This window comes from Bufo bufo, chromosome 2, assembly GCF_905171765.1.
Source record: "Bufo bufo chromosome 2, aBufBuf1.1, whole genome shotgun sequence".
In the NCBI taxonomy this organism is placed as follows: domain Eukaryota; kingdom Metazoa; phylum Chordata; class Amphibia; order Anura; family Bufonidae; genus Bufo; species Bufo bufo.
The window spans coordinates 811,223,054-811,235,950 of NC_053390.1; the positions used below are offsets into that span (position 1 = coordinate 811,223,054).

The 12,897-nt window shown below is 44.2% G+C and overlaps 1 protein-coding gene across 1 annotated transcript in view; it reads left to right on the plus strand.

Moving 5' to 3' along the window:
- The window catches only part of DDRGK1 (DDRGK domain containing 1), a 40,698-nt gene that overhangs the window by 8,349 nt on the left and 19,452 nt on the right, over positions 1-12,897 (plus strand). Inside the window, exons 3-4 of the mRNA XM_040419337.1 lie at positions 1,068-1,195; positions 2,385-2,486. Of these exons, the coding sequence (XP_040275271.1) occupies positions 1,068-1,195; positions 2,385-2,486 (230 nt within the window). The remainder of the gene's footprint in view (positions 1-1,067; positions 1,196-2,384; positions 2,487-12,897) is intronic.

A 12,897-nucleotide genomic window follows, 5' to 3' on the forward strand; every position in this document is an offset into this window, starting at 1 on the left:
ACGGGCATAAATGACGACATAAATCTGCCGCTGCTCCTGGCGTTGGCTTCTGTTGCACGGACATAAGAAGCTGTGCCAAATTTTTACGGAGACTGGCGCATGCGGTGCTGGTGTTTAGTAAATGACCCCCAGAGGCCTGTCAGCTTTACACTGCAGTGTATAATATTAGAGATTGCTGCCGCCATCTTGATTGAAGATCTCGCACGAAATCCAGTGTGCGGTGATGTATGACGTCGCCACACCAGGCGCCATGATGACGTCATCACTGGCTGCTCAAGATTTTGCTGTAGATCTTCTTCAATCAAGGTGGTGGCGGCTGGCTCGTTGCGATCAAATAGATGAGGTAAGTTTGATAAAATTTTTTACTACTATTAGATGCCTCGATCAGCTATGAACGCGGCATCTGAGGGCGACAATGACGGGGCGCGGTGCAATTGCCGTTCCCTGTCATTACGCCCACTACTTACAAACAAATGCGCTTCTCGGCAAAGTAATTAGATGCAAAGAATTTATTTTTTTAGTAAAATTCAGTGAAGCAGCCGAATCGAATTTTCAAATACTTCGCTCGTCACTAATAATAAATAAATAAAACTCCATATCAGTGGTATTGGCACAACCATAACGGCGCGTGCTATGAAAATGGCGTGTTTTGTTTTAAATAACAGAGTAAAAAGTGATGAAAAAGTTGTATGCATCCCAGAGGGGAAAAGATTAAAAGTTCTGTTAAACACAAAAGTAATAAAACATATAAAATACCGTAAGTAAGTTCTGACCTGCAGAATAAAATGTCCCAAAAAACAATAGTGGCATTTTTTTATTTATTTTTTTATTATTATTATTTTTTTAATATGGTGCCATTAAAAATACGACTCCTCTTGGTAGGGAGAAAGGGCTGTGTTCTCAAAGGGGTTAGAACAGTTTCGGCGTGACTGGGATATCGTAGAAAGACGAAAGGGGGGTTCCCAGAGTCCAGCCATACGTGATGGGGGAGGGGGATCGCGCATCCCCTGTACAGGGGGAGGTATGTTTTTACCTGTATTCACCTCTCTCTTTTTGCCGTTTTTCAGCAGCGCTGGAGGAAACCCGCGATGACGACGATGATGAGGAGAGTCCGGCCGCTCAGGCTCCGGGGAAGATCGGAGCCAAAAAACAGAAGAAACTGGAGGAAAAGCAGGCAAGAAAAGCACAACGGGAGGTAAGAAGAGAGGTGTAAAGTTAAGGTGGAAATGTCAGCCTTTTTCTAGATCTCTGCTGGCTGTCAGGGAATGGAAACGATTTCTTTACAACCAGAGCCTAAAACCCTGCGCTGCCCTAGGCCTCCTTTCACAGTTGATGGTATTGTCACAGTGTGCCAGCGATGGACTAAACCACTGCTGACGGCCTGTCTGGAGAGGCCGTCAATATCCGATCGGTGGGGGTCGGACTTCCGGCTTTTTGAAGACGCCGAAGAGCCGTGACCTCTTCCCAGGACAGTAACGTCCCAGTTATGGCCTATGCAGCTCAGTCCTAGTCAAGGACTGCAATACCAAGCACATACACTATCTGATATGTAGCCCCCTGCTTGGTATGTTGTGAGGGGCCCCCCCCCCCCCCCCATTCAGATATTAGTTACCTTTCCTGAGGATAAGGGCTCATGCACACCGCTATTGTGGATCTGCAAAACACAGATGCGTTCCGTATTTTGCCTTCCCCCTAATAGAACAGTCCTGTCCTTGTCCGTAATGCGGACAATAATAGGATATGTTCTATCCTACGGACACAGAATGCACACGGAGTCGTTTCCGTTTTTTGCGGCCCCATTGAAGCAGATGCTTCCGCATACGGGCCACAAATAAAATAGAACCAACATAAAAAAAAAAGCCCCAAGTCATCAGTATTCTTCTCCAGTAAAATCCCCTGTAACACAACAGCAGCAACATCTCTGCTGAGGGTTTGCTGCAGTGTATCAGGGCAGGTAAAAGGTCTGTCTGGATAGCAAACAAAAATTCTGTATTGCTGCTGTGTTTAACTTCAAGAACTACAGACCTTTTTTTCCATTCATTGACAGCAAGCAGACATATTTAAAAAGTGTCCAAGTACAAGGAAACAAAGTGGACTGATGCCATTTGATATGGAAAAGTCATTCCAGAGCGATTTTTTTCCATTTTACTCTAGTCACATCCAGAGCTGCATTCAGAATTCTGCTTGCTACACCAGGCAAAATTGTGAGCTTCATTCTGATGAAACATCCGTGAAGGTTCAGTTACCTCTTATGTTAACAGTCATCCGATAAGCTGGGAACTAACAGGAGAACTAGCAGAGCTGTGCAGCTTTAGCTGTGACTGGAGTATGACATTAGCATTGTCCAGTGACCGGTGTTTTTTTCTTCTACCTTTCCTTAATAGGCTGAAGAAACTGAAAGAGAAGAACGCAAGAAACAGGAAATGAAACGGGAAGAGGAGAGACGCAAAGATGATGAGAGGATCCGGCAGGAGGAGGAAAAGCAGGTCAGTCATTAGGATTATTGGGATTGTGCTCCGAGCGGCAGATCCAGCTCTTCCTGTGTCTGGCAGTGAGACAACTGACTGCAGCAGAGCCCCCCTCCCCCCGCCGTGTCTGCAGCAGAGCCCCCCCTGAGGATTCATACTATGTGCAGGACAACCACCTCCATTATCCTCAGGCAGTCAGTATGTACACGAGGATTCATACTATGTGCAGGACAACCACCTCCATTATCCTCAGGCAGTCAGTATGTGCAGGACAACCACCTCCATTATCCACAGGCAGTCAGTATGTACACGAGGATTCATACTATGTGCAGGACAACCACCTCCATTATCCTCAGGCAGTCAGTATGTGCAGGACAACCACCTCCATTATCCACAGGCAGTCAGTATGTGCAGGACAACCACCTCCATTATCCTCAGGCAGTCAGTATGTACACGAGGATTCATACTATGTGCAGGACAACCACCTCCATTATCCTCAGGCAGTCAGTATGTGCAGGACAACCACCTCCATTATCCACAGGCAGTCAGTATGTGCAGGACAACCACCTCCATTATCCACAGGCAGTCAGTATGTACACGAGGATTCATACTATGTGCAGGACAACCACCTCCATTATCCACAGGCAGTCAGTATGTACACGAGGATTCATACTATGTGCAGGACAACCACCTCCATTATCCTCAGGCAGTCAGTATGTGCAGGACAACCACCTCCATTATCCACAGGCAGTCAGTATGTACACGAGGATTCATACTATGTGCAGGACAACCACCTCCATTATCCACAGGCAGTCAGTATGTACACGAGGACTCATACTATGTGCAGGACAACCACCTCCATTATCCTCAGGCAGTCAGTATGTACACGAGGATTCATACTATGTGCAGGACAACCACCTCCATTATCCTCAGGCAGTCAGTATGTGCAGGACAACCACCTCCATTATCCTCAGGCAGTCAGTATGTGCAGGACAACCACCTCCATTATCCTCAGGCAGTCAGTATGTACACGAGGATTCATACTATGTGCAGGACAACCACCTCCATTATCCTCAGGCAGTCAGTATGTGCAGGACAACCACCTCCATTATCCACAGGCAGTCAATATGTACACGAGGATTCATACTATGTGCAGGACAACCACCTCCATTATCCTCAGGCAGTCAGTATGTACACGAGGATTCATACTATGTGCAGGACAACCACCTCCATTATCCTCAGGCAGTCAGTATGTACATGAGGATTCGTACTATGTGCAGGACAACCACCTCCATTATCCTCAGGCAGTCAGTATGTGCAGGACAACCACCTCCATTATCCACAGGCAGTCAGTATGTACACGAGGATTCATACTATGTGCAGGACAACCACCTCCATTATCCTCAGGCAGTCAGTATGTGCAGGACAACCACCTCCATTATCCACAGGCAGTCAATATGTACACGAGGATTCATACTATGTGCAGGACAACCACCTCCATTATCCACAGGCAGTCAATATGTACACGAGGATTCATACTATGTGCAGGACAACCACCTCCATTATCCTCAGGCAGTCAGTATGTGCAGGACAACTACCTCCATTATCCACAGGCAGTCAGTATGTACACGAGGATTCATACTATGTGCAGGACAACCACCTCCATTATCCTCAGGCAGTCAGTATGTACACGAGGATTCATACTATGTGCAGGACAACCACCTCCATTATCCACAGGCAGTCAGTATGTGCAGGACAACCACCTCCATTATCCTCAGGCAGTCAGTATGTACACGAGGATTCATACTATGTGCAGGACAACCACCTCCATTATCCTCAGGCAGTCAGTATGTACACGAGGATTCATACTATGTGCAGGACAACCACCTCCATTATCCTCAGGCAGTCAGTATGTGCACGAGGATTCATACTATGTGCAGGACAACCACCTCCATTATCCTCAGGCAGTCAGTATGTACACGAGGATTCATACTATGTGCAGGACAACCACCTCCATTATCCACAGGCAGTCAGTATGTGCAGGACAACCACCTCCATTATCCACAGGCAGTCAGTATGTACACGAGGATTCATACTATGTGCAGGACAACCACCTCCATTATCCTCAGGCAGTCAGTATGTGCAGGACAACCACCTCCATTATCCACAGGCAGTCAATATGTACACGAGGATTCATACTATGTGCAGGACAACCACCTCCATTATCCTCAGGCAGTCAGTATGTACACGAGGATTCATACTATGTGCAGGACAACCACCTCCATTATCCTCAGGCAGTCAATATGTGCAGGACAACCACCTCCATTATCCACAGGCAGTCAGTATGTTCACGAGGATTCATACTATGTGCAGGACAACCACCTCCATTATCCTCAGGCAGTCAGTATGTACACGAGGATTCATACTATGTGCAGGACAACCACCTCCATTATCCTCAGGCAGTCAGTATGTACACGAGGATTCATACTATGTGCAGGACAACCACCTCCATTATCCTCAGGCAGTCAGTATGTACACGAGGATTCGTACTATGTGCAGGACAACCACCTCCATTATCCTCAGGCAGCACGCGGATGTCCTGTGTCTTCTATGTGGAGCTGAGAAGGTCCCCGGTCCTGTAACCTGTGGCCTATTCCCCATAGACTGCAGGCCAGTGTGTGGCATCCGTCCCTCCATGTTGTCATGTACTTGCCTGTATCAGGCTGGGGATACAGCAATCTGCATACTAAATAATGGTAAACGGCATGCTAGGACTGCAGTGAAGACTGACACAGCAAGAGCAGAATGAGAGAGACGCCCTACATGTATCCCATAGACCTGCTGTGAACAAACGGCCTTGTGACTAACCCCAATGGCTGCCTCATGTGAATGTAGCCCTAAAGAGGACCTGCCGCTCTCATTCTATTCTGATGCAGGTCTCCAAATCTACGTTCTGTTATTCCTACTAGAAACTAGTAGACAAACTGACAGCTGGGTGTTACCATTTGGGAGGGGTGTCCCTACACAGTGCCAGATTATGCAGGTACACACCCCCTATGACAGTGGGAATGGTACCACCCAGTTGTCAATTTCTCCAGACATTTCTAAGAAGAATAACAGAGGAGCGATACGATGCAGAATTGTTATTTTCATGGGCAATAGAAGTATTTACTGAGGCGGCCATGTCCGGAGAGTCGCTGCGTGTGCAGTTATTACTCCGCTCCTCATTCAAGAGTTAAAGGGATTGTTCCCCCAGGACAGGGAAGGTGTTTGATCGCCTGGGGCCCGACCGCTGGGGCCCGAGTGATCTCAAGTGCAGGTACCGCTGAACTTCCCCATGAGGATGGAGCGGCGGTGTGCATGTCCGCTCATCGCTCGCAGCCGCCCCATAGGAGTGAATGGAGAAGAGCAGACGTAAGCACAGCACCGCCCCTCCACAGCGTGCAGAACCGTGGTCTTGTGATCACTGGAGGTCGGACCCCCTAGATCAAGTCCCCTGTCTTGTGCATACAGGAGGAGTGCCCCTTTAACATAAAATTATCTACCATCAGTCTCTTGCCCTCCCAGATGCCGTTTAACGTGGACGATTTTTAGTATTAAAAATAGTTTAGTTTACGTTTAATATCGAATAATATCTTTTTTCTTCATATTTGTGCTTTTTTTTTTTTTACTTTTCAAGCTGAATATTTTGTGGTATGTTTTTGGGTCTCGAGCAAAGTGACAGGAAAATACAAGCGGAGCCTGCCCTCCCACACAGACGTCGAGGCGGACTCTGACCTTTAGGTGGAGATTTTCTGGTGCGATTGAGCTTTGTCTTTTCACATTTCTTTATTTTTCAGCGTTTTTCTATTGTATAGGTAGATGTCTGGTTTATTATCTATAATAGATAGATATTTTTTTTTGTGCTATTGTAAGATACGTCGTAGTATTTTGGTGGATTGGAGGGTTTAGTCTTTAGCTGTGAAGTTTGGAGGAAGAATTTTGGACTTTGTGTCTTTTTGTTTTTCTGGCGCACTACTTTATATCACCTGCCATGTCCTAATAAACCGCCAGACCGGGCACTGGGCAGGAGGTCCGTAACCACTACCTCCCATCATGTCAGTGAACGGGTCGGTCTATGTGTCTGGTTCACCTCCAGGATAATTTTAGTCTTCAGGACCAGACCCCGTTTTGCACCTTTTTTTTCCCTTCTTTTACACGTTAGTATAACTTGTGCTAACGACGAGATGTTTCTGACTTTTGTTTTTTATAAATAACGCAGCTTTCTTTTCATCCTTTTTTTTTTTTTTTTCTTTACGGATACCGGTAATTTTTTATTTCACGCTCGTGGATGTTTTACATTTTTGCAATTTTTTATTCTTTTAATATCTCACATTTTGTTTGCGTTTGTCATTTTGTACCCTAAATTTTCATATATTAAATGTTTCATTTTGAGTAATAGGGTCTCGACTATGACAGCGGTTAGGGAAGGGTGCAGGTTTTTATTGTATACTCCAGCAAAGGTCAGAAGAGACTATTGGGGGTCTTTATTATTCGAACTATTAGCGGTAATTTTTATTTTATGATTATTATTATTTCATTACAGTAGTAACATTGTTTTTATTATAACTATTATTATAATTAGCTTAATTCTTATTAGTATTGTTTTATTATCATTTATTACTTTTTTATTTCTTTTACAATTTTTATTTTTTCTACGCCATGCTTTTCCATTGTATATGGGAGTGCACAGCAGGGGCAGGTACAAGGAACATCTGCCCAGTGGCGGGGACACCCAGGAGCAGCCGACTCCCAGTGACTGGTCACATGACCCCCAGGACTGGCGCCGCACAGCAGGAGCCCTGACAGTCGGCTGTCCAATGTCTCAGGCGCCAGCTAAAGCCCCTGCTGAAACTATACAATGATGCTACCGCTTGCCGTAAATGCCGTACATGGCGGGTGGTCCTTTACCAATTACATTGCTGGCGAAATAGAACAAAAACAAGACGAGGATCAGTTTCACACCAGCTTTTTTACAGCTGTAGATCTTGATCTGATAACAGGTCTGACCACCCGCACTGACTGCACCAGCAGGACCTGCAATCCTCCTAGTTATTATTATTAAAGCGCCATTCATTCCATAGCGCTGTACATATGATAAGGGGTCACATACATAATACAGACAACTGCACTAAGCATGAAGAAGACGAGTTACAGACTGGTACAGAAGGAGAGAGGGCCCTGCCCATGAGGGCTTACAATCTACATGGTATGGGAGAAGGACACAGTAGGTGCGGGTGAAGCTGGTCGTGGCGGTATAGAGGCAGCAGGGTCACTGGTTGTAGGCTTGTCTGAAGAGGTGGGTTTTCAGGTTTCTTTTGAAGGATTCCACTGTAGGTGAGAGTCGGATATGTTGGGGCAGCGAGTTCCAGAGTATGGGGGATGCACGGGAGACATCTGGGAGGCGATTGTGGGAACAGGTGATAAGAGGACAGGAGAGAAGGAGGTCTTGTGTGGGGGTGTATCGGGAAAGTAGCTCAGAGATGTAGGGAGGGGGCAGGTTGTGGATGGCCTTGTACTTATTTGTTAGTACTTTGAAGTGAATTCGCTGGGCAATGGGAGCCAGTGAAGGGATTGGCAGAGGGGAGAGGCAGAGGAGTAATAGGGTGAGAGGTGGATTAGCCGGGCAGCAGAGTTGAGGATAGATTGGAGGGGTGCGAGAGTGCTAGATGGAAGGCCACAGAGGAGAGTGTTGCAGTAGTCTAGGCGGGAGATGATGAGGGCATGTACAAGCATTTTCGCAGATTCAATGTCGAGGAAAGCGCGGATGCGGGAGATGTTTTTGGTGGTGGAAAGGGCTTGGATGTGCGGTCGGAAGAAAAGGGCAGAATCCAAGGTCACTCCAAGACAGCGGACTTGGTTGACTGGGGAGAGTGTGCAGCCATTGATTGTGATAGATAGGTCTGGTGGGGGGGCTGATCAAGATGGGGGAAAGAGGATGAATTCTGTTTTATCCATGTTGAGTTTTAGAAAGCGAGAGGCGAAGGAGGATGATATAGCAGATAGACACTGTGGGATTCTGGATAGTAAGGTGGTGATGTCTGGACCAGAGAGGTAGATTTGTATGAACTGGTCCGCATCCATTCCGCAATTTTGCGGAACGGGTGCGGACCCATTCATTTAAATAGGGCAGCAAAAGATGCGGACAGCACCCCGTGTGCTGTACGCATCTGTTCTTCCATTCCGCGTCCCCGCAGTTGCGGGCAAGAATAGGCATTTTCTATCATAGTGCCGGCCATGTGTGGTCCTCAAAATGCGGAACGCACAAGGCCGGTATCCGTGATTTGTGAATCCGCAAAACTCTTACGGTCGTGTGAATGTAACCTTAGTTTGTTTTTTTTGTTAGTTTTTTTTCCATTTGGCTGTAGGTTTAAGCCTTTTGTTAACATTACTTCTCTCTTCAGTATGGAGAATACCTTTTATTCATGATGATATTCGTGTTTTTTTCCCTTTTTTATTCCTTTTTTACCAGATTTTTTTTCGAGGTTACTGATAATAAAGTTATTGTCAGCCTTTTTTTAATTATTCACTTTTTCTTAATTTTCTTTTTAAATCTTTTCTAGGAGGGTTACCAGCAGGTGTCTGTACAATAGTTGGAGCAGATGGAGATTTTTGGGCTGTGATGTGTTTTCGCTGTGGCACGGCACTCTGGCGGGGAATTCCCTTTCGCCCCGTGGAGTTTTTCTGGTGAGGAAATGGTTTACCAACTGACACTTTATCACCGAGAGGAGCTTCCTCTTCATTGCAAAACAGTGCGCCTTGAAAAGATCAAAAGTCTGAGATCGGCGCGGCCCTTTCTTCCTGTGCACACACAGCAGTCAGGTTGTGCTGATTTTTTTAATTTTATTCTATTTTTGTTATTTTAGTTACTGGTAAATTACTAATAATAATTATTATAATAATAAATCCAGGGATATGAGTCCTTCAAGCGACCTTTTTATCTAGTTGCATAGACACATCGCTGGGGGTCACCTGATTAAAACACTGTTTTTCTTTTGTTGATCTGAGGCTGAGTTATGACAATATGTAAATTCGACCTTTGGTGCAATTAGGGCGTCACCATTGCTCTTGTTGCACCCAAGCTCTGCTCCTTTCTGTGGCCAGCCCCTCCCTCGCTGTTTTGATTGACAGGGCAAGGCAGTGGCAAAGTAGAAAGGGAGGGGTTGGCCACAGAAAGGAGTGGAGTTTGGGTGCAACAAGAGCAATGGTGAAGCCCTCATTGCACCAAAGGCGGCCTAATTTGCATGTTAAAGGGGTTTTCCAAGTTTTTTTTTTTCTCTCTCCTGATTGGTGAGGGTCTGACACCCTGGACCCCCGCCAATCAGATGTTTGAGAAGGCATCGGAACTCCCACTGCCTCCTTACAGCTCACCGAGCACAGCGCCGTACATTGTATAGAGGCTGTGCTTGGTATTGCAGCTCAGCCCCATTCACTTCTATGCCTGCACTTAGGTCCCGCCCAGGTCCTCCGTCTAGCCCGCCCCGCTCCTCTTGAGTGACGTCCTAGTTAGCTGGATCGCTGAAGAAATCCCGCACCTAGCCGTCCACTTCTGTATTCGGCGCAGGCGCAGTGAGTGAATGACGCGCTCCTGGTGCCGGCTTCCTCGCTGTGACGTAGTCGGCGCATTGTTTGAAAGCTTGGAACGGCATCTTTAAAACAAGACCTATCTCTAGCTGCTACCAATCCAGAGATATGAGCAGCTAAAGCAGCTCTCCCCCTGCTGCCCGAGCACTGGGGCTGATCTACAGCGATGTGTCTATAAAAAGGACTGGATAGGGAGGTTGCTGGCGACAGATTCCTTTCAAAGGCTATGCTCACCTATGGGCATTTTATTAATATTATTATTATTATATTCTCCTCAACTTGAGACCAAAAAATTATTTTCTTATTTAAAATGCTCAACAGTTTTTTCTTCTGCAGCTTTCAGTTTCAATGCATTTGTAGACTACAGCTCTCAGTTTCATACTGAATCTGTCAGAGAACTGCCCTTCTATTTCCTTAACCCCTTCAGGACCCTGCCATTTTTCACCTTAAAGGGACACTGTCACCTGGATTTCACTTACTGAGCGATTAACATCACCACATCAGTCTCCACGATTTACATTAAAATATACACACTGCCCTGTGTCTTATAATTTGTCTATAAAATCGCTTTTATTAATATGCTAATTACCTCAATAGGGAGCCCAAGGGGCTATCCCTCTGGCCGTTGGAGTCCAGCCACGCCCCTTATTTTGGAGCCCAGCACCGCCCTACTGCTTATTTATTCACTGCTCATCGCGGACGTAATGTGCATGCGCCGTGGATACTCATGTCAGCGCCCGCGCGGTGTCCTGGCATTGGCCTCACAGAACGAAGTGCGCATGCGCCAGCTTCGCTTAACCCGGAAATGCGCGAGATTTCGGGCGCAACAAATTACGTCGGCTCCAAGATAATGAGCGCGGCTAGGCTCCAACGGACGGAGGGACAGCCCCTTGGGCTCCTTATTGAGGTAATAAGCATATTAATAAAAGCGATTTTATAAACAAATTACAAGACACAGGGCAGTAATACTAGTATATTTTAATATAAATCGTGGAGACTGATGTGGTGATGGTAATAGCTCAGTAAGGGAATTCCAGGTGACAATGTCCCTTTAAGGACCAGGCCATTTTTTGCAAATCTGACCAGTGTCACTTTATGTGGTGATAACTTTAAAACGCTTTTACTTATCCAGGCCATTCTGAGATTGTTTTCTCTTCACATATTGTACTTCATGACACTGGTAAATTTGAGTCGAAATATTTCATTTTTATTTATTAAAAAATAGCAAATTTATCAAGAATTTGGAAAAATGTGCAATTTTCTAAATTTACATTTCTCTGCTTTTAAAACAGATAGTGACACCTCCTAAAACAGTTTATTACTTTACATTTCCCATATGTCTACTTCATGTTTGGATCATTTTGTAAATTACATTTTCTTTTTTTGGGACGTTAGAACTGAAGGCTTAGAAGTTTAGAAGCAAATCTTAAATTTTTTAAGAAGATTTCCAAAACCCAATTTTTAAGGACCAGTTCAGGTCTGAAGTCACTTTGTGGGACTTACATAATAGAAACCACCCATAAATGGCCACATTTTAGAAACTACACCCCTCAAGGTATTCAAAACTGATTTTACAAACTTTGTTAACCCTTTAGGTGTTCCACAAGAACTAAAGGAAAATGTAGATGAAATTTCAGAATTTCACTTTTTTGGCAGCTTTTCCATTTTTTCCAGTAACCAAACAAGGGTTAACAGCCAAAGAAAACTCAATATTTATTGGAAGGCAGATTTCACTGGGATAATTTTAAGTTGCCATGTCGCATTTGAAGACATCTCTGATGCACCCCTAGAGTAGAAACTCCAAAAAAACTACCCCATTTTGGAGACTACGGGGTAAGGTGGCAGTTTTGTTCCATTTTAGGTAACAAAAAATAGCTGTTTTGGCACCGTTTTTATTTTTTGTTATTTACAGTGTTCATCTGACAGGTTAGATCATGTGGTATATAGAACAGGTTGTTACGGACGCGACAATACCAAATATGTTGTTTGTTTCAGTTTTACATAATAAAGCATTTTTGAAAAATATGTCTCCATATTCTGAGAACTATAGTTTATTTTTGGTAGGGTCTCATTTTTTTCAGGATGAGATGACTGATTGGTATGATTTTGGGGTGCGTTTGACTTTATCGCTTGGTATTACACTTTTTGTGATGTAAGGTGACAAAAAATGGCTTTTTTGACACCATTCTTCTTTTATTTATTTTACGGTGTTCACCTGAGGGGTTAGGTCATGTGATATTTTAATAGACCTGGTTGTTATGGATGCGGCGATACCTAATATGTCAACTTTGTTTATTTTTTTCATCTTTAACACAATAAAAGCATTTTTTGAAACAAAAAAAATCATGTTTTATTGTCTCCATATTCTGAGAGCCATAGTTTTTTTTATTTTTTTTTGCCTTATTGTTTTACGTATGTAGGGGCTAATTTTTTGCGGGATGAGGTGACGGTTTGATTGGTACTATTTTGGGGGGCATATGACTTTTTAATCGATTGGTGTTGTACTATTTATGATGTAAGGTGACAAGAAAATTATTGTTTTATCACAGTTTTTATTAAAAAAAATTCTACGGCGTTCAGGTGAGGGGGTGGATCATGTGATATCTTTATAGAGCCGGTCGTTATGGATGCGGCAATACCCAATATGTTTGGTTTTTTATTTTTTTTTTCTCTTTTTTTATTTTTTTTTTATTTATTTTTTTACAATTTTATGTTTTATTTTGGGAAATGAAATTTTTTTTTTTTTTACTTAAAACTTTATTTTTATTATGAAAAACACTTTTTTTTTTTTTTTACTCTTTATTTT